This window comes from Mauremys mutica, chromosome 11 (assembly GCF_020497125.1).
Source record: "Mauremys mutica isolate MM-2020 ecotype Southern chromosome 11, ASM2049712v1, whole genome shotgun sequence".
Classification (NCBI taxonomy): Eukaryota; Metazoa; Chordata; order Testudines; family Geoemydidae; genus Mauremys; species Mauremys mutica.
The window spans coordinates 32752406-32775576 of record NC_059082.1 but is presented as its reverse complement, the minus strand read 5'-3'; the positions used below and the strand labels follow the sequence as shown (position 1 = coordinate 32775576).

Sequence of the window (23171 nt, the reverse complement as noted above, 5' to 3'; positions counted from 1 at the left end):
AGATGAAATGCTCCAACGACTGTCACTGGTGGTAACAAGGAACTGGAGAGGCGGCGGGTTGGCAGGGCCCTATATGCGGCACCATGAAGGCGCGACTCCAGGGGGCTCCACAGCAGACCCAAGGGGTAATGGTAGGGGAAAAACCTTCTGGCGACTGTGCATGTCGTGTGTGTACACACACCTAATTGGAATCGATATGAGCAAGCACTTGAAGAAGAACTGTGCTCCAGGACTAGGAGGAGGGATTATAAACCCTTCTATGAAGTGATGTGGAGCCAATATGCTTTGGTGAAACACAAGAGTGTAGCAAATCAACCCAGAGCCCCCTTCTGAAGACAATGAGGGGGCTGAATGCACACAGCAAGGGACATGTACTCCTTAAAGGGACCATTGTTTTTTCTTTCTCCTGCTGGCCTACCCACTTCTGAGACTGAAGAGGCCACTTAATACAAGTAGACAGTAACTGCCCTTCCATTTATGCTTTCATATTGCTCTTATGTATATTCTATAGGTGGGGCAGGTACTGAAGTTTGTTAAGGTTGTCAAACACTAAGACAGTTTTCAAATCACTTATAATTTTACCAGATTTAAACTGTTCAGGCTCAAAGTACCCATATGGTGTGTCTGCTTTAGGCTGAAATGTTTTTGAGTTTCCTCAAAAATAAACAAACCAAAACAGATCAGCAGTTTCCAGGAATGAAATTAGGGGAAAAAATGCTGTTATATACCTCTTAATGAATAGGTTGCAAGTTTTTGCTTTATTTATTTTTTGGAAGCTCCAGCTTCTCCAAGATTTGGAACAAAGACTTAAAATTCAGATGGGGGCTTGCCCTGGTTTCAGGGATGTCTTTGGCACTCCCTGCAAAGATCTGGCCAAGTTGTAAACCTTCTAAAAATCTGTTTGAACAGGCTCAGTAGTGACTTACTGAAGTTTTACTGCTAAAATTCTCAGAACAGTTTGTCTGCATTGAGCATACTCCAACCCAGGGTTGCAGCCACTGACTAGGACTTTATTTGAAATAGCTGCTTCTGGCTGCTATAAGATGGATACAGGAATTGACAACTGCTGGACTGTTTCTCTGATGCTCTCAGTTCCTTCTCCATATTCCTTATGGACATTCAGTCAGTGTGGAGGAGGAAGCTACCTCAGCTGAAGGAGAGAGGGGACAAGAGTTAGTATTGGGTTGGTGGTGGGGTAGATGGGACAAGGAGCCAGGGACACAAAAAATGGAACTGCCCGGATAAAGAGAGTGGGAGGTGAGGTGAAACAGGGGCTGAACAACTCAGATTGGTGAAGCAGCTGAAGGGCATGGAACAGGGTTGCCTGAGCGCTAGTAGGAGAAGAGACAGTGCAGGAAGAGGAGGAGGAGTTGTGGGGAATGGGGACTGGCTAGACAAGGAGACCAGAGAGGAGGGTCCATGTGTAAAAGAGGAGGGCTGGGGAGGAGCACTGAGGGGAGACTAGAACTGGCCGGGAAATGGGTCTGGAAGAGGGGCAAGAAGCCCCTGGAGATGAGGAAGACTGGGACAGGTTCAAAGGGACCGGGCAAAAGGGGTCACACTTGCAGGCAACAGGGGAGAAAAGAGCATGCCTACTAGCGCATGCTCCTCTCCAGAGCCTGGAACTGAACCCAGTATTCCAGTGTCTCACATTCCTCCGCTGTCAGCAAATATCTGTGAAACTCAATGGAGACATGTGTCATCCTTCTCTATGATGGCTCAAGTAGAGAATGATGGCCTACCACTGCTGTTAGCTCCATTAGCTCGAGTCAATAGTTTGTATGATGGATCTAAAGCTTCCAGCCCTGTTGATGAACCACATGGATATCATATACCTCTATGTGATGGAATTAGTTTTTTTCAGTTTTTTTTAAACCTAGCAAATTACACACACAAAAAAATCCACCCTGAGCTGCTTTGTATGGTTCACATTCATTCATAACTCTCCCTCACCAACAAATCTCTCATACCTACCTTTAAGTTTATAAGTAAGTCAACTAATAATGATTAATAGAGGTGCAACGGAGGAGATGTATATATTTTTAAAAAATCAAATGCAAGTAATAGGGTCTGACCAATCTTCACCCTGACCACTTGCCTGGTACATTGTATCTTTGTCCCATCCTTCATCGTTTTAAAAACTGTTGGTGCTTTGGGGCAGGGTTGGTTTCCTTCAGTATGCCTGAACACATGCAGGGAGTTAATGTAATATAACCGATAGTAAAGGGGTATGACAGAGTGCTGAGTTTGGAGTACCTAAAGTGCAGCAACATCATGGCTCATGGCTGAACTGCTGTATGAACAAGGAGTAGGTGCGCCACCTGCAGTCATAAAATCTGCCATTCTGTGTCCCTACAGTCTTCAGTGAAAATGTGTTTAGATTTCATGGTGGAAGATGAATACACATTATTTTCCACAAAAGCTGCGATAGGGTCATAAGACATTTTCCGTGTTTGTAGATGGATCCTATATATGATGACCATTTGTGTATTTTAAGGAATGTTCCTTATTTGGTGCCTAATCTGGGCTCATGAGTTAAAAATTTGGTTCTAAGCAGTAACCATGCAGAGCTACATAGAGTGTGATGCCAAGGTGTGATCTGGAACCATAAATGAAGTACTGTAAGATGGTGTGTCTGAAATATGTTTTCTCCCCACATTATTCATACATTTGTCCTCAACCTCCTTGAAATGTGCAACCCGTGTATCTGCATTAGAGGGGGCAGCCAGTGAGGTGACCACCCTCTGTCTTTGCAGAAGGGGCTTTGTTTACAGAATCTGACCCCATTGGTTTGACACAAACAATACTGCCACAATCAGCAAGGGATGAGCAGAGCTGCTGAAACTGACAGGCTGCCTTAACACAGGGACACCTCAAGGAGCTCACCCTCACTGCTGGGGAGTGGGATGACTCTGTCCTGCCCCTGCCAATGAGCTCTATGGGAGCTAAGGCTGTGGGGCGGGTCCCGTGCTCTGAACACCCCTAGCCCTACTGCAGCCTTTCCTCCGCTCCAAGCCTAGGGTGACCAGATGTCCCAATTTTATAGGGACAGACCCAATTTTTGGGTCTTTTTCTTATAAAGGCTCCTATTACCCCCCCCACCCCATCCCGATTTTTCACATTTGCTGTCTGGTCATCCTAGCCAAGCCCCACAAACCTCCCTGTCTGGGGGAGCGAGGTGTGGGGGCCGCGCTCCTCCCAGCGTCAGGGCAGGAGACCCCCCCATCCCTCCCCGGAGGGGAAGCCCATTACCCCGCCGTGCAGCGGAGCTCCCGGAGCGGTGCGCAATACCGAGGCTGCGCTGGGATGGTTGCGGGGAGCGGGGCCACAGGGGGCCCCAGTCTGGTTGTCGGGCGGGAGGGGCCGTGCATGGGGGGGCTCGCAGGAGGGGGCGGGTCCCCACCCCTTGCGGACCGGCCAGGCTCACGCGCGGCCTCGCCACGCTGTGAGTGACAGGGCGGTCGGGGGCTGACAGCTGGTTCCACGGCGCAGTCACGCGCTGGCTGCGGCGAGGACCCGCCCCCTCCAGTCACATGACAGCAGGGCGCTGTCGGGGGCGTGGCAGGTTTCCGTCCTGTGGGCCCCCCGGTTAACCCCGAGGGTGCGCCCGTGCCCGCTGCCCGCCGCCATGGTGCTGGAGTCGGTGGTGGCGGACCTGCTCAACCGCTTCCTGGGCGACTACGTGGAGAACCTCAACAAGTCTCAGCTCAAGCTGGGCATCTGGGGGGGTAAGCGCGGGGCGGTGCCTGAGACCCCCCCGGCCCCCCAGCGCTGCCCGGGATGCTGCCCCCGGCTTGGTTCTGCCCCCAGCGCTGCCCGCACGGGCTCCGACCGTTAACCCCCCCTCCCCCAGCGCCGGGCCTGTGGCCGCGCTGGACAGCGCCCGAGGCAGGGCTCCTGCTCTGTCCCCCGGGGTGCCGGGTTCCTGGGGCGGGGTGCAGCCAGCGCCCCAGGTGTCCCCGGCTCTGCCGAGCCCCGGGAGCTCGGTGTTTGCAAATGGGGAGGGGGGGTGATAGGCGAGGATAAGTTGGGGGTGCCTGGTTTTTGCATGTCCTCCCCCGGGTGGGGGCTGGATATGGGTGCAGGGTGTACGGAGGAATTCAGAATCGTTCTCCCCTGTCGGACCCTGCTGCGAGGGGACATTAACATTGTAGGTGTGATACAGCGGCCAGATACCGGAAGTCTCCTCGTAAAAAAATAAAAACCACAAAGCAAATCCTGGTTCAGGAGGTAGCTTTTCCAGTGACTTGTTTGCTCTGTTGGGTTGGTCTGAAGCAAGAAGCTGACCGAGAGGCGGGACAATGAGGTCATTAGGCCAACAAGCAAAACAAGTACTTCTTTAAATCAGCTAGTCTGGGGAGCATTAAAGGAACTGTGTTGTGTTGGCAGAAAAAAAGTGGGTTGTATATATGCATATGTTGCAATGGCTGGGAGATAGGGGACGTCTGAGTTGCTGAGCAGCACCTGATATTTTTGTGGACAGTACTGTTGACGGTAACTTGGTAGTAGAGGAATTGAACATTTTAAAACATTATCGTAATAATATCGGAAATACTTGTCTCATGACAGTGAGTGCCTACCTCAGGGCAGACACTCCAGACTGGTGGTATGTTCTCTAATTAGACATCATGGAGCAAGTAACTCCTAAAGTATTACAATAGTCTTATAATGGAGTCATAGACAGTCCCCTTAGACAGTCCAGTCTATCTTGCTGCCCAGGTAAGATGGACTATGTGATAAATGCTCACTTATACCAGAAGTCACAAATATTCCCAATTATACCCAGTCCCAAGAGACCAGTCACTTACCCAGGTCAATTTGCATCCTAGCTCTCTCACAATGCTGTGTAGCCAAGATTATAGTAAACTAACTAATGGGTTATTAGCTAAGAAAAGGGAATGGGAGTTATTGAGAGGTTAAAGGAGGTACAAATATACATACAGGTGAGTCACTATCTATATAATTTCAAAAGGTAGCAGATTTATTAAACTGCCAGTTTCCCAAAAGTCATTAGGGCTATTTGGAGTAACTTTGGGGATCTTCATCTTCTCAGTAGGTTGTTCTGCCATGTTAAAATCCAAGCAGTCCAGAGATGAAATTTTTCCTTGTGTCCATATTTACAGCTTCTCAAAGAAACCAGCTGACAGTAACAATTCTCACATAGGTCTTTTCTTCACTGTGCAGAGGGAGGGGGGAAGGAATGCATTTAAAGGGTTTGGCCCTTGATCTCGTGCAATGGATCATTTGTGTTTAATTAACAGGATTTATCATCATCTTGTGAGAGACCATTAGTTGCATTACGCAAGGTTTCTTTCTGGTTTGATGAGTTATTTAGTTATAGGGGTATATACAATGTAAATGTTTGCTGTTACATTCTAACAGGATATAGATAAGTGAAAACGATGCCTGCAGAATCCCATTAGTTTTCATGAAGTTAAATACCACATACATTCCTATATATGTAACAGTCACTTTAATCTATATTAATAAACAAGTGAATTTGCTTGGCTCCCAGCTGTGAGTTTCAGTTCTCATCTGATTCCTATGCCTTGCCCAGAGTTGGCACTTGGCTTACCAGCATCACATAACTCATCCTCTGTGTTTATTTCTGTGCTTATACTATGTGTGGTGCTTTATTGGGCCAATAAAATGGATGGAACTTCTGTAAGGAGTTTAATACTTTTTAAAAAGTCTTAGCAACGTTAAAGGGATAATTCTCCTCTTTCTCCTCCCCCTTTTTTGCTTTACTGCACACTTTCCTCCCTTGTTGCAGTGGTAAGTGCTGTATGCTTGCAAACTTACTGATTACTAAAGGCATATTTGTTGTAAGCCATGCATATAAATACAGCACAGGGAAGCTGGTTATGTATGTTTCCATCATTATTATGTAATCCTTTGAGCCTCTGTCAAGGTTTCTTCCCCCACTCTGAACTTTAGAATACAAATGTGGGGACCTGCATGGACACTCTTAAGCTTAATTTACTAGCTTAGATCTGGTAACCCTGCTGCCAGCCAGAAGTCAGTGTCTGGCACACTCCCTGTCCCCCCAAAACCTTCCCTGGGGAACACAGATGCAAACCCTTTAGATCTTAACACAAGGAGAAATTAACCATTCCCCCTTCCTTTTCCCCCAGACTTGTCCCTCCGTGGGTTGCCTTGAGAGGCTTCGCACAGATCCAAACTCCTTGGATCTTAAAACAAAGAGGAATTAACCATCCCCCCTCCTTCCCCCCCCCCACCAACTCCTGGTGAATCCAGACCCAATTCCCTGGATTTTAAAACAAAGAAAAATCAGTCAGGTTCTTAATTTTTACCTTTTCTTTCTTTAATTAAAAGTTTTCTTTTTATCTCTGTAAAATCAGAATGGAAATTGCTTTACAGGGTACTTAAATTAGATAGCCAGAGAAACCCCCTCTAGCCTCAGGTTCAAAGTTACAGCAAACAGAGGTAAAAATCCTTCCAGCAAAAGAAAGCTCATGCTAAAATAAAATTGTTAGTCTTTAAGGTGCCACAAGTACTCCTGTTCTTTTTGCGACTACAGACTAACACGGCTGCTACTCTGAAACCTGTCATTTACAGGTTGAGAAAACAAACATAAGACTAACACGCCTTCCTGGCTATGTACTTACAAATTTGAAACATGAGACTGATTCAGAAAGATTTGGAGAGCCTGGATTGACATCTGGTCCCTCTCAGTCCCGAGAACGAACAACCCCCAAAACAAAGAACACAAACAAAGACTTCCCTCCACCAAGATTAGAAAGTATCTTGTCCCCTTATTGGTCCTCTGGTCAGGTGTCAGCTAGGTTTACTGAGCTTCTTAACCCTTTACAGGTAAAAGAGACATTAACCCTTAACTATCTGTTTCTGACAGCCTCCAACTCTTTCATTTGGGAATGACACTTTAATTCTGATGCCTAAGGCAAGTGGAGTATGAATAGCAACAAGTGTTTAAAATCTAGCAATTTTTAAAATAAGTTTACAATAGTTGCAGGAACTAATCTGCCCCAGGATGCACATGCAAATGTTTGTAATTTTTTTTTTACAATTGATATATTTTTGTTAAATATGTTTCTTTTCCTATTGTTCAAAGACCCAGTAAAACAAGGGACACGAAGAGACTATGTAGGTGATTTAGTGCAACTAACAACACATACTCAGTGCTGTCAAATGAACAAAGTAAACAAACAGAAAAAATACTAATATTTTTCTCTTACTATTTTATCTTTTAAAACAAAAATAGTAAAACACACACAAAAAACCCCTGTCACATTTTGCAATACTTAATTTCTCCAGGGGTATGAGAGTTATTGATGTTCCCTCACCCCCATCTCAGAAAAAATGGCTCTTCCTATTTTGTTAAATAATACTGTAGTCCTACTTATTTACAGGAGTATTGATAATTTTAATCTTCTGCTTTGTAGGTAACGTGGCACTTGATAACTTGCAGATAAAAGAGAATGCACTGGTAAGTATCTTAATATAATCAGTTGCTGTTTAGAATGCTTTTTAATGGGTTGCAATGACCAAGCTCTATGGTATAAAACTAATGACTTAGGAATTTGATTTTTATAATCTTTATTATTCAGATTTGAGTTCTGGTGCAACAGTAATACATAGAAGCTTGAAAGGATAAGAAAAAAAAGATTTCAGTCTCACCTTCCAGCATCCCTACCCTTCACATTTTGAATGGTATTGACATACCTTTTTTGAAGATGATTTAAAACAAATTGCACTTGTAGACTACTCTTACCACCTTGTTGTAAATTCTTATTCCCATTCCGTAACAAATTAATATAATGAACTACTTTATTTTGACTTCTACAGTCATTACATTTTGAATAGTTAAAACCCAAGCTTTTATGCTGCATGTGGATCTGCAAGGGTGGGTCCTTGTGCCTGTGCTGACTCCAAACAATTTCTATAACTGGGCAAATATTTGGACCAGCTTTTCTTGGTAGGTGTTCTGGCAGATATTTATGTAGTACTGAGAGAATCCTACTGCAGTATCTATAATACGCCTCTAGCAAAGTTCCGCTAAAGATGATGATAACCTACCTAAAGTATTGAGAAAACACTTCAGGTGCTTTCTGTATCACTCTGACAGAGTAACTAGCTTTTCTCTTCTGGCATGAATAGGGACTGGCCACTTGAGTAGGTGTTGCACATGTTGCTGAAGCAGCTGGGCTGGTCAGTTTAGCTTCTGCCTTTGCAAGTGGGCAGCTTTTCCATTATTGGATTTGATATAGAGGCCTAGGAAAACTTGTAGTAACTAGTAAAGCATGTTATTGCTCTTTGGAAATTTCTGAAGCCATAGGTTTTATTGTACTTAGGAAAATAACACTGAAATCATCTCTTTCCTAGCTGAAGGAGGCTATCTTGCTGTTGTGCTCTATTACTGCTAGAAATGCCAGTCAAATACATAAAAATAAAAAATGTTTTGTTACAGACAAAAAGAGATTTAAATGTTTAAGAAAATGTTACTTATGATATGTTTGGAAATTATTACTCTTAATCACCTACCTACTTTGGGATCTTTAATATGTTTTAAAACTGATAAATTCTGAGAGTTTCAATTCAAGGACCACGTCAAAACTGCTATTTGAAAAATAGCATCTGTTTTAGTCCTGTTGGCCTTCTGCTCTGCCTGTAACCTCTACCTAATGCTCTCTTGACTAGTACTATTTGAAATACGAGCCCAATAGACAGTACTTGGGCCTGCCTGCGGTAATCTGTATTGTCAGAAATGGATGGTATTTAATTAATATATTTGATTTTGTATGCATTAGGGTAATAACAATGGAATAATCATTCTCCAGTATTAATGTAATCTGTGTGGAACTTATCTGTTCTAGATTTAATACTTAGATTAGATGTAACATATTTGTTTATCATTTGGTTTCTGTCATACTTTAGGTTGGTCATTTCATGTAATAAAATTACCAGTACTACAAAGTGGTGTTCTGCCTTGACTCAGCAGAGAGCAGATATTCCATTCCACTTGCTTTCAAGAGACTCAACAGATCCTGCATGTAATAGAGCCCTTATGCTATCTTTTGGGTTCTTCTTTAGTGTATTTACAGTACATGATCATGGTTAAACAGAACTTCTGCTTTACAGTTCGTGTACAGAAGTGTTCCCAAGGCAAGATGTGTTGTCATGTAATTAGTAACAAAATAAGGGCTGAAAGAGAAGTAAGACAAATTAAAGAGAACTAAAAGTAAGCACTGCTTTACTGAAGTTGGTAGTATGAGTACAGTACCTTTAGGCTTTATGGTGGATCTGAGCAATAGTAAATGAGAGGTTTCTAAAGGTAGGTATTGGAAATGAAGATTAGGTAGGAACTGCATGTTCAATTATAGGACTGTAGATCAGTGAAACAGGTATTTTAAAGCTTGTCCCTTTTAATTATAGCTACAAATGTAAGTATTTGAAATAAAAATAGCAACAAGAAAAAAGAGAGTGGGAAGAGAGGAGACTAACAGTGGCATTACAATAGGAAAGTGGAACACTGCCAGCACAAACACAATACCAAACACAGGATGATAGCTTCCTGTATGGTGAGAGAAAAAAATGAGTAATGTGTGTAATTAACTTTATTCACTCATGCTCCTTTTCATATATTAAAAATAAGATTTTTTTTAATGAAAAATAAAGCTGACTAAAGCTTCAAATTGAGCTTTCTGCTATGCAACTTTCTTAGGAAAGAATGACCACTCAGAAGAGAGGGATAAACTTTAAAAGCACAGTGTATAGGAAGTACACACATTGTCCTGTGGGACTACAAGTACACAGTGAATTAATATGTAAATATAACATAAAGGAATTAAAATATTCCAGACCTTTTGATTGCTTTTTAAACAGATGAAATAAGAATGAGTTGCGCTAGATTTCTGTCAGTGGTCAATTTAAAAATGTTGTTGACTCTTCTTCGCAATAATCAAAACAGAGCTTTTGTTCACTGCTATTTATTGACACTGATATTTAATTTTCCATTCTATCTTTTTATCTATTCAAGAAATTGAGGTTTTTTCCCCCCTCATTTAATGGGCTGTTAGAGGGATGAGTTTTATCTTAATTTTGGACCCATAGTGATTTCAATAAGAAACAATTAACATCTTGCCTTTGTTTACACCAAATACAAGTTGGTAAGTTTTAAATCAGAGACTTTATTTCTTGATTGGGGATGAAGCTACTTCTTCAGGGAGTTTTTCTGCTTTTTCTTACCAAATTGTAAAGGGAACCAGGGCTCTAGCATCTGTCTTCTAGTCAGTGGGGAGAGGTGGCTAACATCTGTCTCCTTGGTCGAGATGTTTGATTGCTTGTATTTAATCTTTGAGATTAAGAATACCCCTCAGGCTCCTGAATCTAGCAATTGATATGATTAATTTAAAAAGCATCAGAGTAGTAAGGAGTTTCAGAGATTAATTGGGAAGGGAAAGAAACCCCATGTCAGTTAAGACATGCCCCAAAGTTGGCAAATACTTCTTTTAATGTAGAAAAATGTGAGACTGTAGACTTGAAGAAAATGTATTCTGTTTGAGAGTAGTTAAAATGAATTTGAATGATTATGATTAAATCTTTCTTCTTTTGGTCCCTCTATTAAGTGGTGTTGGTATTTGTTTCACTGTCTACTTTGTAGATTAGATTCTTGATTGTGTTTAATAAACTGTCCTGATTGCACAGTAGTAGTATCTTCGTTGTATGGGTTTATAGGTCTAATCTGTCCTTGATACTTGTCAGGGAGTCTTGTGTAGAACTTGTCTTCGCTATATTAATAATATTACACCTAGCTCTTATTTAGTGATTTTCATCAGTAGATCTCAAAACACTTCATGATGTATTTATCCTAAAATATGCCTATGAGGTAAGGAAGTGCTTTTTCTCCCCCATTTTACTGATGGGGTACTGAGGAACAGAGAGCCACTTAGGTGACTTGTCCAAGGTTGAGCAGGAAGCCTGGGGGAGCAGGGACCTGAACCTGGGTCTTGCAAGTCCTAGGTTAGTGCCCTAACCACTGGAAAGTTGAGGAAAATATTTTTCTTGCCTTTTTAAATACCACAGAATATAAGACAATGGTAATTTTTCTTGTGTGAATAGTGGAGGTTTTGGGTAAACAGTGAAGTTTGTGGGTATCACAGATTTATACAATACATTCTTTAATACCTCATTTTCATTAATAGAGACTATTTTATAATCAGGTTCCTGTCAGTCTGATTATTTTCTAAGCTATGTGGTGTCAACTTTACAGAAGAAAATTTCACTATAAACTTATTGTGTAACTTTTTATACAATACGTTTATTTAGAACTTAAATAACTTCTTTAGATCATGATCTTGTAAGATGATCCATGTGGGTACAGGGATCTGCCCCCCTGAATCAGTTTATAAGATTAGGGCTTTAGTGTATGGAGGTTGCTCATTCAGCTTCTGAAAATCAGTGCTAAGATTGCAAGAATACCTGGGTGCTACAGCAGAATGAGGTGATCCTAAAAGTAGATTATAGCTCTGAAATTTAATGGGTATACTGTTACTTTTCTCTCTACAGAGTGAACTGGATGTGCCTTTTAAAGTAAAGGTTGGGCAAATAGGTAAGTAAATACTTCTTACTACACAAGCTGGGATAATCTAAGCGTTCACTCTGAAGAGAGAGTTAAAGTGTAAGTCTTAATGCTGAACTGTCTTGCTCTCAACTTGCCTTATCCTTTAGAGTTCCCTTAAACTGATCTTTGAGTGCTTGATTTCCATGACTGACTTGCTGTGTGAATGTCTTAACATTGATTCCATAGCAAGTGTTGAAATCTTGCCTGAATGACAATAAAATCCTGTTCTAGCATACTTCTGCATGTCATTCCTGAAAAACCTGTCAGTAGGGATCTTGCTAGCAGATATGTGGGGTCAAACTTGAGAACTGGTGTGGACAAGCTGAATATGAAAATGTTTTTTTTCTTTTTTTTTCGTATACATTAGGTACATTATTCCTGGTAGTGGTTACCAGTATATTAACACTGTGCTGCAATAAAGAACCCACTGCAGCAATATATGCCTTGGTAATGGTCCCACCCTCTGATATGGAGGTGTCTGAACCTGAATGCAGATCTTTAATGTTACATTTATTTTTTTCATATGTTCTTATCGCTTAAATAGTTTTTAAAAATTGTTCCCAGGCCCAAGGTATTACAGCATTGTCTGTCTGTTTCTGAGTAACCCCCTACCCACCCCAATTTTAGTCCCATTTTAGTAGTTGCCACTGCTTAGGCATTTGGGGCTCTGGAAAAGTGAAGGGATGTACTTCTCAGAAGTTGTCAAAATTAGAAGTGCTCATGTGCCACTGAGGTAACCAAAAGTGAACATCTGCTAAATGCCTGCTTTATCTTACAGTATCAGTAATATTTTTCAGTGTTTGAAATTTAGTGCAAACTAAATTAAGCTCTAGGCTTATTCAGTTTTTTGCTTTGTAGCATAAGGAGCTGAATGTGTACTGTATTTTGGTCTGTTTAGATAAGCTTACTCTGAAGATTCCTTGGAAGAATCTGTATGGTGAGGCAGTGGTTGCAACTCTAGAAGGCTTATATCTGCTCATTGTTCCTGGAGCAAGTAAGTGATGTCATCAAATCATAGTGAAATAGAATAATTCATGGTGCAAGAGAAGTAAAACTACTACTATCTGATGATGCTATATGGATAAGTACAAAATGGAACGGTTAACTAATGTAAGTTACTCGTAATGTAAGTTAGTTTCCAGAGAGAAACATTATTAGAATACTTTTATTTTTAGCCCAATATTGTTAAGTGAAGAAACTTGTTGCTTTTACAGACTGCCTTGTCCCTACATTTTTCCCTATCCTTTTGTCTACTTGTGAACCAAAAACCCTCTTAAACTTGCTTATTCTATCTTCTGTAGGTTTTGTCCAGAATGGGCTGATTTTTCAGGCTGTAGACTTAGGTTACATCTACACTAGAAGCGCAAGAGCAGTGCAGCTACACCACTGTAGCGCTTCTGGTGAAGACGTTCTAATCTGACAGGCGAGAGCTCTGCCATCGGCTTAATTATTCTGTCTTCCACATGAGGCAGTGGCTATGTCAGTGGGAGAAGCTCTGTGTACACTGGTGCTTAGGTCAGTATAACTTACATTGCTCATAGGCGTGGATTATTCATACCCCTGAGCGACATAAGTTATACTGAAGTAAGTTGTAATGTAGACAAGGGCTATGAATTTATCATTTTACAGGAAACTCTTGTCTAATTTCTAACCATTGGAAATGGTAAGTGTCTTGATCTTGCTTTTTTTCTGAGGACGTGGTTAATTTCCATGATCCTTAACTACATTAGTGGTCTTATGAAACTTAATTTCTGATCTTGACAGGAAAATCAGTAAATTCCTAGATCCTTAAATGCTGGTTTAATAGAACTTATAACCTGCACTCTCTAATTTTTTACCAGCTGCATTTCAATGGAAGAATTTTAATTCTCTTAAATCATAACTGTCTCAATGGTTTCATACACCTACTAGGTGCAACTTGAAAGATCAGTAAGTTTGTCAGTTCCATTATCCTTACATTTCTCATAGAACTTTAGAAGCTCTATGATTTAGTGGATCTGGTGCATGAAGAACTCAAAAGAAATAGAAATAGCTGTGTTTGATGGCACATGGATCTTGTATCTTAGAGATTCATATGAGTTGCCAATTCTGCAGGCTTCTGAGTGGAACTTAAGTCAGAGTATTGAGAAGGACTTGTGGACCTTGTGAAGTCCACCAGCTATGTTGCATAGTGAAAGACCTGTGAGCCATTGAAAGAAGGATTCACAGAGGTTGAATTTTGTTGTCTTGTTTGTTGCGCTTCAAAATGCGATAAATAAGTTTGGAAAGATTAGCTTTTTACCATAAACGCTGGAAAAACGTTGATTTTTCACAGAAGCTGACGAAAAAGCATGTCCATCAGTGATAACTGAAATTTATAAGTAGGCAAAATAACAAAAATGTTCTTGAGAAATTCTTAGTTTGATTTAAGCATATTTACTTAGTATTGTTTGACATGTGATGTTGACAAATTTGTGGTTTAACAGTTTCAATTTTTTGAATCTCAACATCCACAGTCATTAAATAATTGTCTGACCCCTCCATTGTCTGATGCCCCTTCATAATTTCACACAACTGTGAAAATGTATATAGATAAACATAGAAAAAAAGTTCAAAATCCATAATTTTGTGCAACTTTAAACATTTATAATGATGATCTAAAATATGCCTACAGAAAATTGATATCCATCAAAATTAAATTAAAAATATCTAATTCTGACAAGCTTCTTCATAAAACCTGAGATGAATAATTTGGTGCTGATGATAATTATTCTCTCTTCAGAAGATTTTGCAAAACAGATAAATTTGGTCATGGAGGATTTCAGCTATTATAACACTTGTGCAACATATTTATTTAAAAGGTCCACAGCAATAGACAGGTAAAAGTGGGTCTGAAGGCCCACCCTTGTAAGAGTCCTTGAGGGAATCTATAATGTGGCCATCTTATTTTGACAGCTAGCTCAAGTAACATCTTTGAAATTTGTAAGCTCCCTGTATAACTCTTAGGGCTTGTCTACGCACACATCTAGTCCTGTTTCGAAGAGGACGAGGTCAAAGCGTGTTAACAGTTAGTCCATGGCAAGTTAGTGTAGGGTAGATTCATGCCCCAGCTTGCCGTGACCTAAATGTTTGTGTAGACAAGCCTTTGGGTATCTTGTAAGCTGCGTATTAGTGAGTAATGATTTAATTAATTTATATCTAAAATTAATATTTTGTATTATGAGTTTATATTGGTATGCTTTTCTTTAATTTGGGTAGTTTGTGTGTTGAATTAAACATGAAATCTCTCCTAATTTTTGTCTTCTAGGCATTAAATATGATGTGGAGAAGGAAGAAAAATGCTTGCAGGATAATAAGCAAAAAGAGCTATCAAGAATTGAAGAAGCTCTGCAAAAATCAGCAGAGAAAGGTACTATATGTGTACAAAATTAATTAAAAGTTTTGGGGACTTAGACAGTACTATAGAAGTAAGAGAAACCTTACTCTATGACTGACTTCACAAGTGGTACAGCTCAACATTTTAATTTACTGATGTAATTTTCATGCTTTTAAAAACAATAATTTCTGTAAAACTTAAAGTAAGAGATGTAATCCTGCGTGTTTACTCTCCAGTTACTTATTTTGTAACTTCCATTAGAAATGTGAAATTGAGTATCTGATATACAATATATGCCTTACCTCAAACAATAGCAAAAATGTAGATCTTGATGCAGCTGTAGAATGACAGCCTGTTTGTTATCAAATATGTTTTAGCTGTGGATGTTGGTATATGAACATATGTTTTGGAAATTCTTGCAAGCTGAGTTTTGTTAAGGGTAAGGAAATATTGAGCCTACTGGAAACTGGTAACTTTGTGAAAAATGCTGTAATTTTGGTGCTATAATAAGTAAAGTTATATTTGCAGTTTTTAATGTTAAACATCTGATGTTCAGTTTGGTTTTGATTTGTACTGTCACATCTGAGTATTCTAGTCAGTGTTAGAATAATGATTAATAAATAAGAGGACCATTAAATAATTGCAAGACACAGGAAAATGATAAAGTAAAATATAATGTCACCACTTAATTTTTGGCCGAGGTCAGTAGGGGCCGTTTTATGGATAACTGTTTGGCTTCATGGATGGATGGTCAAATTGCAAAAATCACTAGCTTAACTGGCACTTGTGCCTCCCAGTCCTGATAAAAGTCCAGGATTTAATTTAAATAGAAATGGGACTATCCTCTTACCCTCTACCCTAGGTGGCCCATCTGAGTCAGGGGTGAGACTCCTCACGCTACCCAGCCAATGAGTCTTGGACTATTGTTGCTTATGTTGTGCCCGTTAAGATTAATAGGTGACTGCAATTTACAGGGGTGCAGATCATTTCACTTTCATGATAACTCTAAAGGCAGTGAAAATTAAATAGCACTTAAAACATCTTTAGAAATTACTTTGGAGTACAGTCTCTTTGAAAATTCAACACACAATTTTCACACTTTATTCTCTTGTTCTTGTTTTTTGTGCTGCTTTGAAATGTAAGCTAATGCTTTCCTTAAACTGCACGTTTGGCTTCCATTTACAGTGAAGAGAAAAGCCCTTATTCATTGCACATGTTCTTCTAATATTCCAGGAACTGTAGAATTAATGGTGAATTCATGTAATACTGATTGATAATCTTATCACTTATGTCCATTTGGCCCAAAGAATCATATGCATAAATAGAAATGATCAGAGTTACAGATAGACTACTACATAAATTACAACTGCTGCTCATAAGATCAGCAGAACTATGGTAGAATGGGGCAATAGTGCCAGAAAAATTAATAACCAATTTGCCTCTTTTCTATGTTATGTACTTATAATACTGTTAATGTGCAGCTTTCTGAGGTAAGGCATCACACTGTTTTATTAGTACAGAACCAGCTGATGCTGTCTTGGTAACTGGATATAATTAGGGTTTGTCTATGCATTTGGAACAGGAATATTGTTTAAGAAATTATGAAAGATGAGACTTTCATAACGGCTATGGCCAGCAGTAAATCATTTGTATTAGAAGAGTTTGATTGGACTACTGAAAGAAATGTGAGGTATTACATATTTAATTGGTAGCTTGATTGTTTCATGAAAAGACACTCGTGCTGAGATTCTATGCTTTCTCTCTAAGAGGCACAGCCCTGAATTTGCAGTCTGGGGGAAGGGAAGGCCAATAATGTTTTAAGATGCCTTTGTGCCATCCTGATCCTAGGCTCTTCTGGGAGTTGGAGAGGCTCCTGGAGTATCTTAGGCATCACTGGGGGCCTGTCTAAATTATTATATATCCTGTGGAGCCCTATGGGTGGTGCTGGTGCCTGGAATCTCTCCAGTGCTATGGCCTTGCTTTTGGCATTCTCCTGCTGCCCCTGGTGCAACCCCTCTTCTGGAGCTTGCCAGTGGCTGATTGAGCAGAAGTATTACAGCTGTCTTGCTGAATGAATCTCCTTGACCGCAGCTAGGGTACAAGGCTTTTAGGGCTCATTTATGCCACTCTGACCTCTTACACAGTGTAAAGGGCCAGAGTGGAGGAGTGAATCTCATCCCATAGATGTTGTTCCTTCAGTGCTATACAGTCAGGGGTGGCTCTAGGAATTGCGCCGCCCCAAGCAGGGCGGCACGCTGCGGGGGGCACTCTGGCGGTCGCCGGTCCCGCGGCTCCGGTGGACCTCCCGCAGGCGTGCCTGCGGACGGTCCTCTGGTCCCGCGGCTCCGGTGGACCCTCCGCAGGCATGCCTGCAGATGCTCCACCGAAGCGGCGGGACCAGTGGACCGTCCGCAGGCATTTCTGCGGGAGGTCCACCGGAGCCGCCTGCTGCCCTCCCGCGGCACGCCGCCCCAAACGCGCGCTTGGCGCGCTGGGGTCTGGAGCCGGCCCTGTATACAGTGTACCACAGATCCAGTGAATATGTATTTAAGAGCCCATGGGAGTATACCAAGGAGAGAAGTGACTGTTCTTTGGGGTGTACGTGGACTCCTGGCTCTCAACATGCTTTTCATCAAGATCCTTTTCTATTTGCTAGTGTACATAGTGCATGGCAAAAATAATTTGTAGTGAGAAGTCTATTACTCCCTAGTTAAACATTAAGCGAAGCTCTTCGTTAGGGTAAAAAAACCCCCAAACCTGGCGATTTTTAGAAGTAGTACTTAAACTCATACCCAGTTTCCATGTAGTTATACAGCTAGAGAACTCTCGCCAGTTACAACAGTCAACTGTTCTATGTCACTTGTGTGGAATGCCAGAACCCTCTGGGGTACAGTTCACATGGACATGAGTTTACATGAGCATGTCTATTGAACAAGCTTTACAGGCTGGCTGTTTAAGCCTGACACTTTTGGTTTGAAATTGGAGTTTTCCTTCTCTAAGGTGAGCTGCCTGCCAAGGCTGATGAATCTCAGCCGCCCTTGTGAAGACTTACGTTAAGCTGGTCTTTATTTGCCTTGACATCCTCGTCGTAGGGCCTAGGTGGCATTTGATAGAGGCAGCCAAGCCACTAACTATCTCTCCATTCCCTGATGAGAGGTGTTGCCAGTTGGTCTGCAACTGCTTCTTAAATATTTGCAGCTGTCATGCATACGTGCAGGATGTTCCTCTATCAGCCACAAAAGGGCACGCTTGATGGGCATTGGTTGCTCCATCTCAGAAGTTACATAGCTAGAAAAGTGACACGTGGTGTTTTCTGGTGGTGGGGGGAGAGGAGGAAGGAGACAGACCACCTTTGTATATAGGTGTGTTGGGTATTAGATAAAGAATTAAAGAAAATGAGACTTGTATATCGTGGGCAATACAAAAAACTGCCACAAGCTTTGCCCACTGTGTTACCAGCGTTAACTTAAAACTACTTTCATATGTGTTAAAAAAACAAAGTTTAAACAAGTAATTTACATGCATAAAAAGCAAGTTTTTCAAGTAAATCATTTTGCAATGTCTACATTTATCTTCTAATATCAGGAAAGGATTATCCTTGTATTTAAATGGTATGTAAATCTGCTTTGAAGTTTTAAGATTTCATTTGCTCTGAAATTTGAAAGTAGATTTCCTTTAAAAATTGTGTTTTTTGGTTATTGCTGACGTGTGGATCAAGGCACTCATTCAGGAGACGCCATATATGGCTTGGAGAGTTTTGTTTGCAAGGATAACAAGCCTGGTGGGTATGCATGGTTCATTACCTTCTTCCTTTAATAATAATAATAATAATAATAAAAAAAAGCTTAATGTATCATTGACAGTATCAGAACTCACAGTACTTGATAGTCAAGTATGTTGGCAAGCAGTGAAATAGGAGGCTTTGGAAACAAGATATTAAGTAACATGTCACTGAGAGAAGGTTGAAAATAATGTAATATGTTACTTGAATGTTATGAGAGTCCTGCTTTCAAAAGAAAGATAAATAGAAAACAGTGAAGTCTGGTTCTACTCTCAAGTGTCTCTAAAACAATATTGTTGGTTTTTTCTCAAAGAATGTTCAAAGACACAGATGGCAGTTGGTCACCCGAATCCCACTGGTTTACAGTGGGAATATCTTGCCTGCTATTGAAAATGTCCCCATCAATTATCATTATACTGTATTCTAATTGTGTTAGTTAAGATCTGTCTGAACTGCTATTTCAAGGCCAAGCTGTACTTAATAACTGCCTTAATAGTGCAGCCAGTCTTCTTTCATGAGGTGGCCATTAATGGGCCAAGTCCTTAGCTGTTGCAAATGGGCATAATTCCATCAAAGCCAATGAAACTAAGTGGATTTGCACCAGTTGAGGGTCTGGCTGTATGTTTCTTGTAATGCAAGATGACATGATCATGTTTTGTGTCCTCATGTAACCATGGTATTTAGCTGAAAGGTGCTAATCATATGATGTTGGATTAATTCAAGGAAGTTGCCATATATTAGTTGAACTTCTTAAAGTTAGTTTTTTGTTTTTAATGCAATCCATTTGCCTCTCTCCCACCGCTACCCCAAATAAGTCAGTTTTTGTCCACTTAACCTTGAGGCTGTTGAGATTGGGATAGCTGGGTGACAATGCTACACTGGTATTTACCTGTTATATTCTTTACAAAAAAGCAAGCGCGTAAGACTAAGGACATTTTATTAATAAGGATTTAGGAAATATTTAATTACCCATATAAGAATTGCCATACTGCATCATACCAGTGATTCCTCTTAACCTCAGTCAGAGAGGAGACTGGACAGTAATAGATGACTTTGAGGATAGTGCAGAGAAGCCTGCATTAGATACTAGTGAAATAGCTTTTGCATTGGGAGAGTGAGTTTGTAATCTCTTCCATCAGTTGATGGTTCATTTAAGTCCTAAATCTACAGGGCATTAATTTTTTTTTTAAAGAAGCAAAAACCATCCCATCTAACTGTGGATGTTCACATGATCTGTATGTATCTAATATCACTAACAATACTACTATGTTATTGGATGATAACATGTGGCTATGGATTCCACAGATGAACTTGGTTTTGTGTTTTTAATTTTTTTTATCTTGATAACAGTTTTAAATGCATTTTGAAATTTCATTGCCTGACCCCTTTGTTCTTACATTATGAGAGGGGGTCAAGTGCAAGTAGATGTGTGACCTCCTTTGTTCCATTAATTAATTTGTACATCTAATAAAGCAATAAAAAGAAGATATAGCTCTTGAAACTAAACAGTCCTTTTACAGAAATCTTTCTGTGCCTCTAACCATGATTTCAAGAAATGTATTTCTTTCTGCACTTAGAGATACGGTGATCAGATCAGAACATACCAGAGTATTTAAGATGTAGGTATGCCATTAGTCTTTATATAGCGGCTTTTTAGTATTTTCTATCCTATTTTTTTATATAGCCTAGCAATTGTATTTGCCCTCCTCCCCCCACCCCCTTTTTTTTTACCACCACTGTGTTAAACAGATCGGAGAGATTTTAATTGAACTGTCCACAGTGATGTCCAAACTCTTTTCCCTGTACGTGGCTAAAGTTGATGTAGAACCAAGCAACATGTAAGAATATTTGAAGTTAATCCTTGTAGCAAGCATTATCTAACATTAGTCAACAATGGATTTTTCTGTCAATAAGCTGTTCTTTCACCCAGCAACTTTGTTAAAGCTGACTGAATTTCCTTCATCTATTGTAGCCTTGATTAACTTATATAATTTTTTAATTATAAAATTGGTAACCACACTGTTCATCCTTTTTCTTAGATCATTAATAAATATATCAAAACTAATACAAGTACAAAAACATTTGTTTTAATGTGGTTAGTTGAAATTGTCCATTATTATAGTTCTCAGACTTAGTGGCTACTTAGATCACCCTTAGCACTGTGCAGTTGATACATTTTTCCTGAAAAAGAAGCAGGTAGCATAACCCTACTATTATAACCCCAGATACACAACTATATAAAGCTGGAGGTAAGGTTGAGAGAACATATCAGTCATTGAAATGTAAAAGAATTACAAGAATATTTTAACTATCCCCCAAATGATAATTTATTAACTCAGGAAATTCAGAATTAAGGTTAATGTTAAAAGCAAACAGATCCAGAATTCAAGCAGACAGCCTTAATTTTGCTATTTTGATGTCATAGGGCTGATAGAGGGCGAAATGAGAGACTAATTTTTGAAAAACTATTTTTATCTAATCTGGGAGAACAAACGAAGCTACTAAGGAAAGATTATTATTTATTTTGGCTCAGTTCCTTCAATACTTGACCTGGAAAATGGACCAGTGCACTTTTTATATTTAAATTGAAGGGGCCAAAATGGCAAGGAACAAATAGCAGAATTTGCCTTCAGTTGTGAAAATTAGCCAGAGGCTAAAAACAAAAAATTTAAATTTCCTTCATGGAGCATATGTCTAATTTTCAAGAAGTGTCAATTTCCTCTCACGTTTTACTATTTTAACACTTGAAAACTGCTTTTTACAAGTCAATGTCAAATTCCACCAAATATCTGTGTGGTGTAATTTTTTGGTAAGCAGGTAAAACAGTGAAACTGCAAAAATTTCAGAAAGAAACCTCTTTGAAGGTGTGTTGTTTTTTTTTTGGTATCAAAAATATGTCAGGTCAATTTTCAGGGCACATTCTAGTTGTCAATGGGAGGATTTTTGGCAGAGGGTGAGTTTAAAGCAGGGGTTGGTAAAGTATGGCCTGCGGGCTGGATTTGGCCCACCAGCCATTTTAATCCAGCCCTCGAGCTCCTGCTGGGGAGTGGGGTCTGGATCTTGCCGTGCTCCAGCTGGGGATCAGGCTCCGGGGGGCCGCTCCACGTGGCTCCTGGAAGCGGCGGCATGGCCCATCTCCAGCTCCTACGCGTAGGGGCAGCCAGGGGGCTCTGCTTTACATGCTGCCCCATCCCCAAGTGCTGCCCTCACAGCAGACATTGGTCTGGGAACCCCGGCCAATGAGAGCTGCGGGGGTGGTGCTGCGGAGGGAGTCAGCATGCAGCAGAGCTGCCTGGCCGCGCTTCCACGTAGGACCCGGAGAGGAGCCATGCCGCTGTTTCCGGGAGCTGCTTGAGGTAAGCGCCGCCCAGAGCCTGCACCCCGAGCCTCCCCCTGTGCCCCAACCCTGTTCCCCCTCCTGCCCTCTGAACCCCTTGGCCCTAGTCCGGAGCATCCTCCTACACCCCAAGCTCCTCATCCCCAGCCCTCACCCTCTTTCCCAGCCCGGAGCCCCCTTCCGCACCCTGAACTCATTTCTGGACCCAGCCAGAACCCTCATCCCCTCCTACACCCGAACCCCAATTTTGTGAGCATTCATGGCCCGCCATACAATTTATATACCCAGATGTGGCCCTCGGGCCAAAAAGTTTGCCCACTCCTGGTTTAAAGGGATCTTAAAGTAAGGATGCAACCGTGATCTCATGAGCCTGAGCTGTGGAGAGATTCTTTTCACTAACAGCAAAACCACATACTCTCACAGGACCAGGTCCAAGGGTTGGGTTAGGCAGACTCAAAAGCACCCGACTCCACTATTCGTTAAAGGAAGTTCTCCACTAGCCATTAGGTACAGAAGGACCCTTATGTTCTGTATAAGAGATGCCAGATATAAGATTGCCAGTAGAGGCAATCATGTTCACACCCAAAGAGTACAGTTGCTCTGCTTCTTAGATGCTATTGGATGGAAAGGGGAAAAAGCACAAGTCCCCAAAATACATAAAACAAAAATTAAGGTTTTGAATCTTTTTTTCAAATGTAGGTGATACTTGAGTTTTCAAAGAAACTTAACTGTATGGGAAGTTTGTAGAGGTAGTAATAGATCAGTGTCGAGAAGAAGTGATGGACAAATGGTTAAATTCAGTTTAAAATCATGAAAACTTTTAACGATCTGCTACTCAAACAGTTAAGTTTTGCAAAGGGTGTCTATATCTTTAGTGTATAAGGTTGCAGACAGCTTCCACTATAGCATCCTAGGATGCAATAACGATGGAGAGGGTGCAACCTCCCCATGATGGAGAGAAGTTAAACAATGTAACTAAGAAATACATTTTTCAAGAGATAACTAATATACTGCATTTCTCCTGGAAAGTGTCAAGTCCTGGTGGTAGAATTAAAATTCACTTACTTACTAAATCATTGCCTTAAGAGGCTAATGT

The 23171-nt window shown here is 40.7% G+C and overlaps 1 protein-coding gene across 1 annotated transcript in view; it reads left to right on the top strand.

The window, feature by feature from the left end:
* The first annotated feature begins 3593 nt into the window (after window positions 1-3593).
* VPS13C (vacuolar protein sorting 13 homolog C) overlaps window positions 3594-23171 on the top strand; it is a 194789-nt gene continuing 175211 nt past the window's right edge. The window contains exons 1-5 of the mRNA XM_044979645.1: window positions 3594-3728; window positions 7425-7468; window positions 11548-11590; window positions 12501-12596; window positions 14889-14990. Coding sequence (XP_044835580.1) covers window positions 3629-3728; window positions 7425-7468; window positions 11548-11590; window positions 12501-12596; window positions 14889-14990 — 385 coding nt within the window. The 5' untranslated portion in view covers window positions 3594-3628. The remainder of the gene's footprint in view (window positions 3729-7424; window positions 7469-11547; window positions 11591-12500; window positions 12597-14888; window positions 14991-23171) is intronic.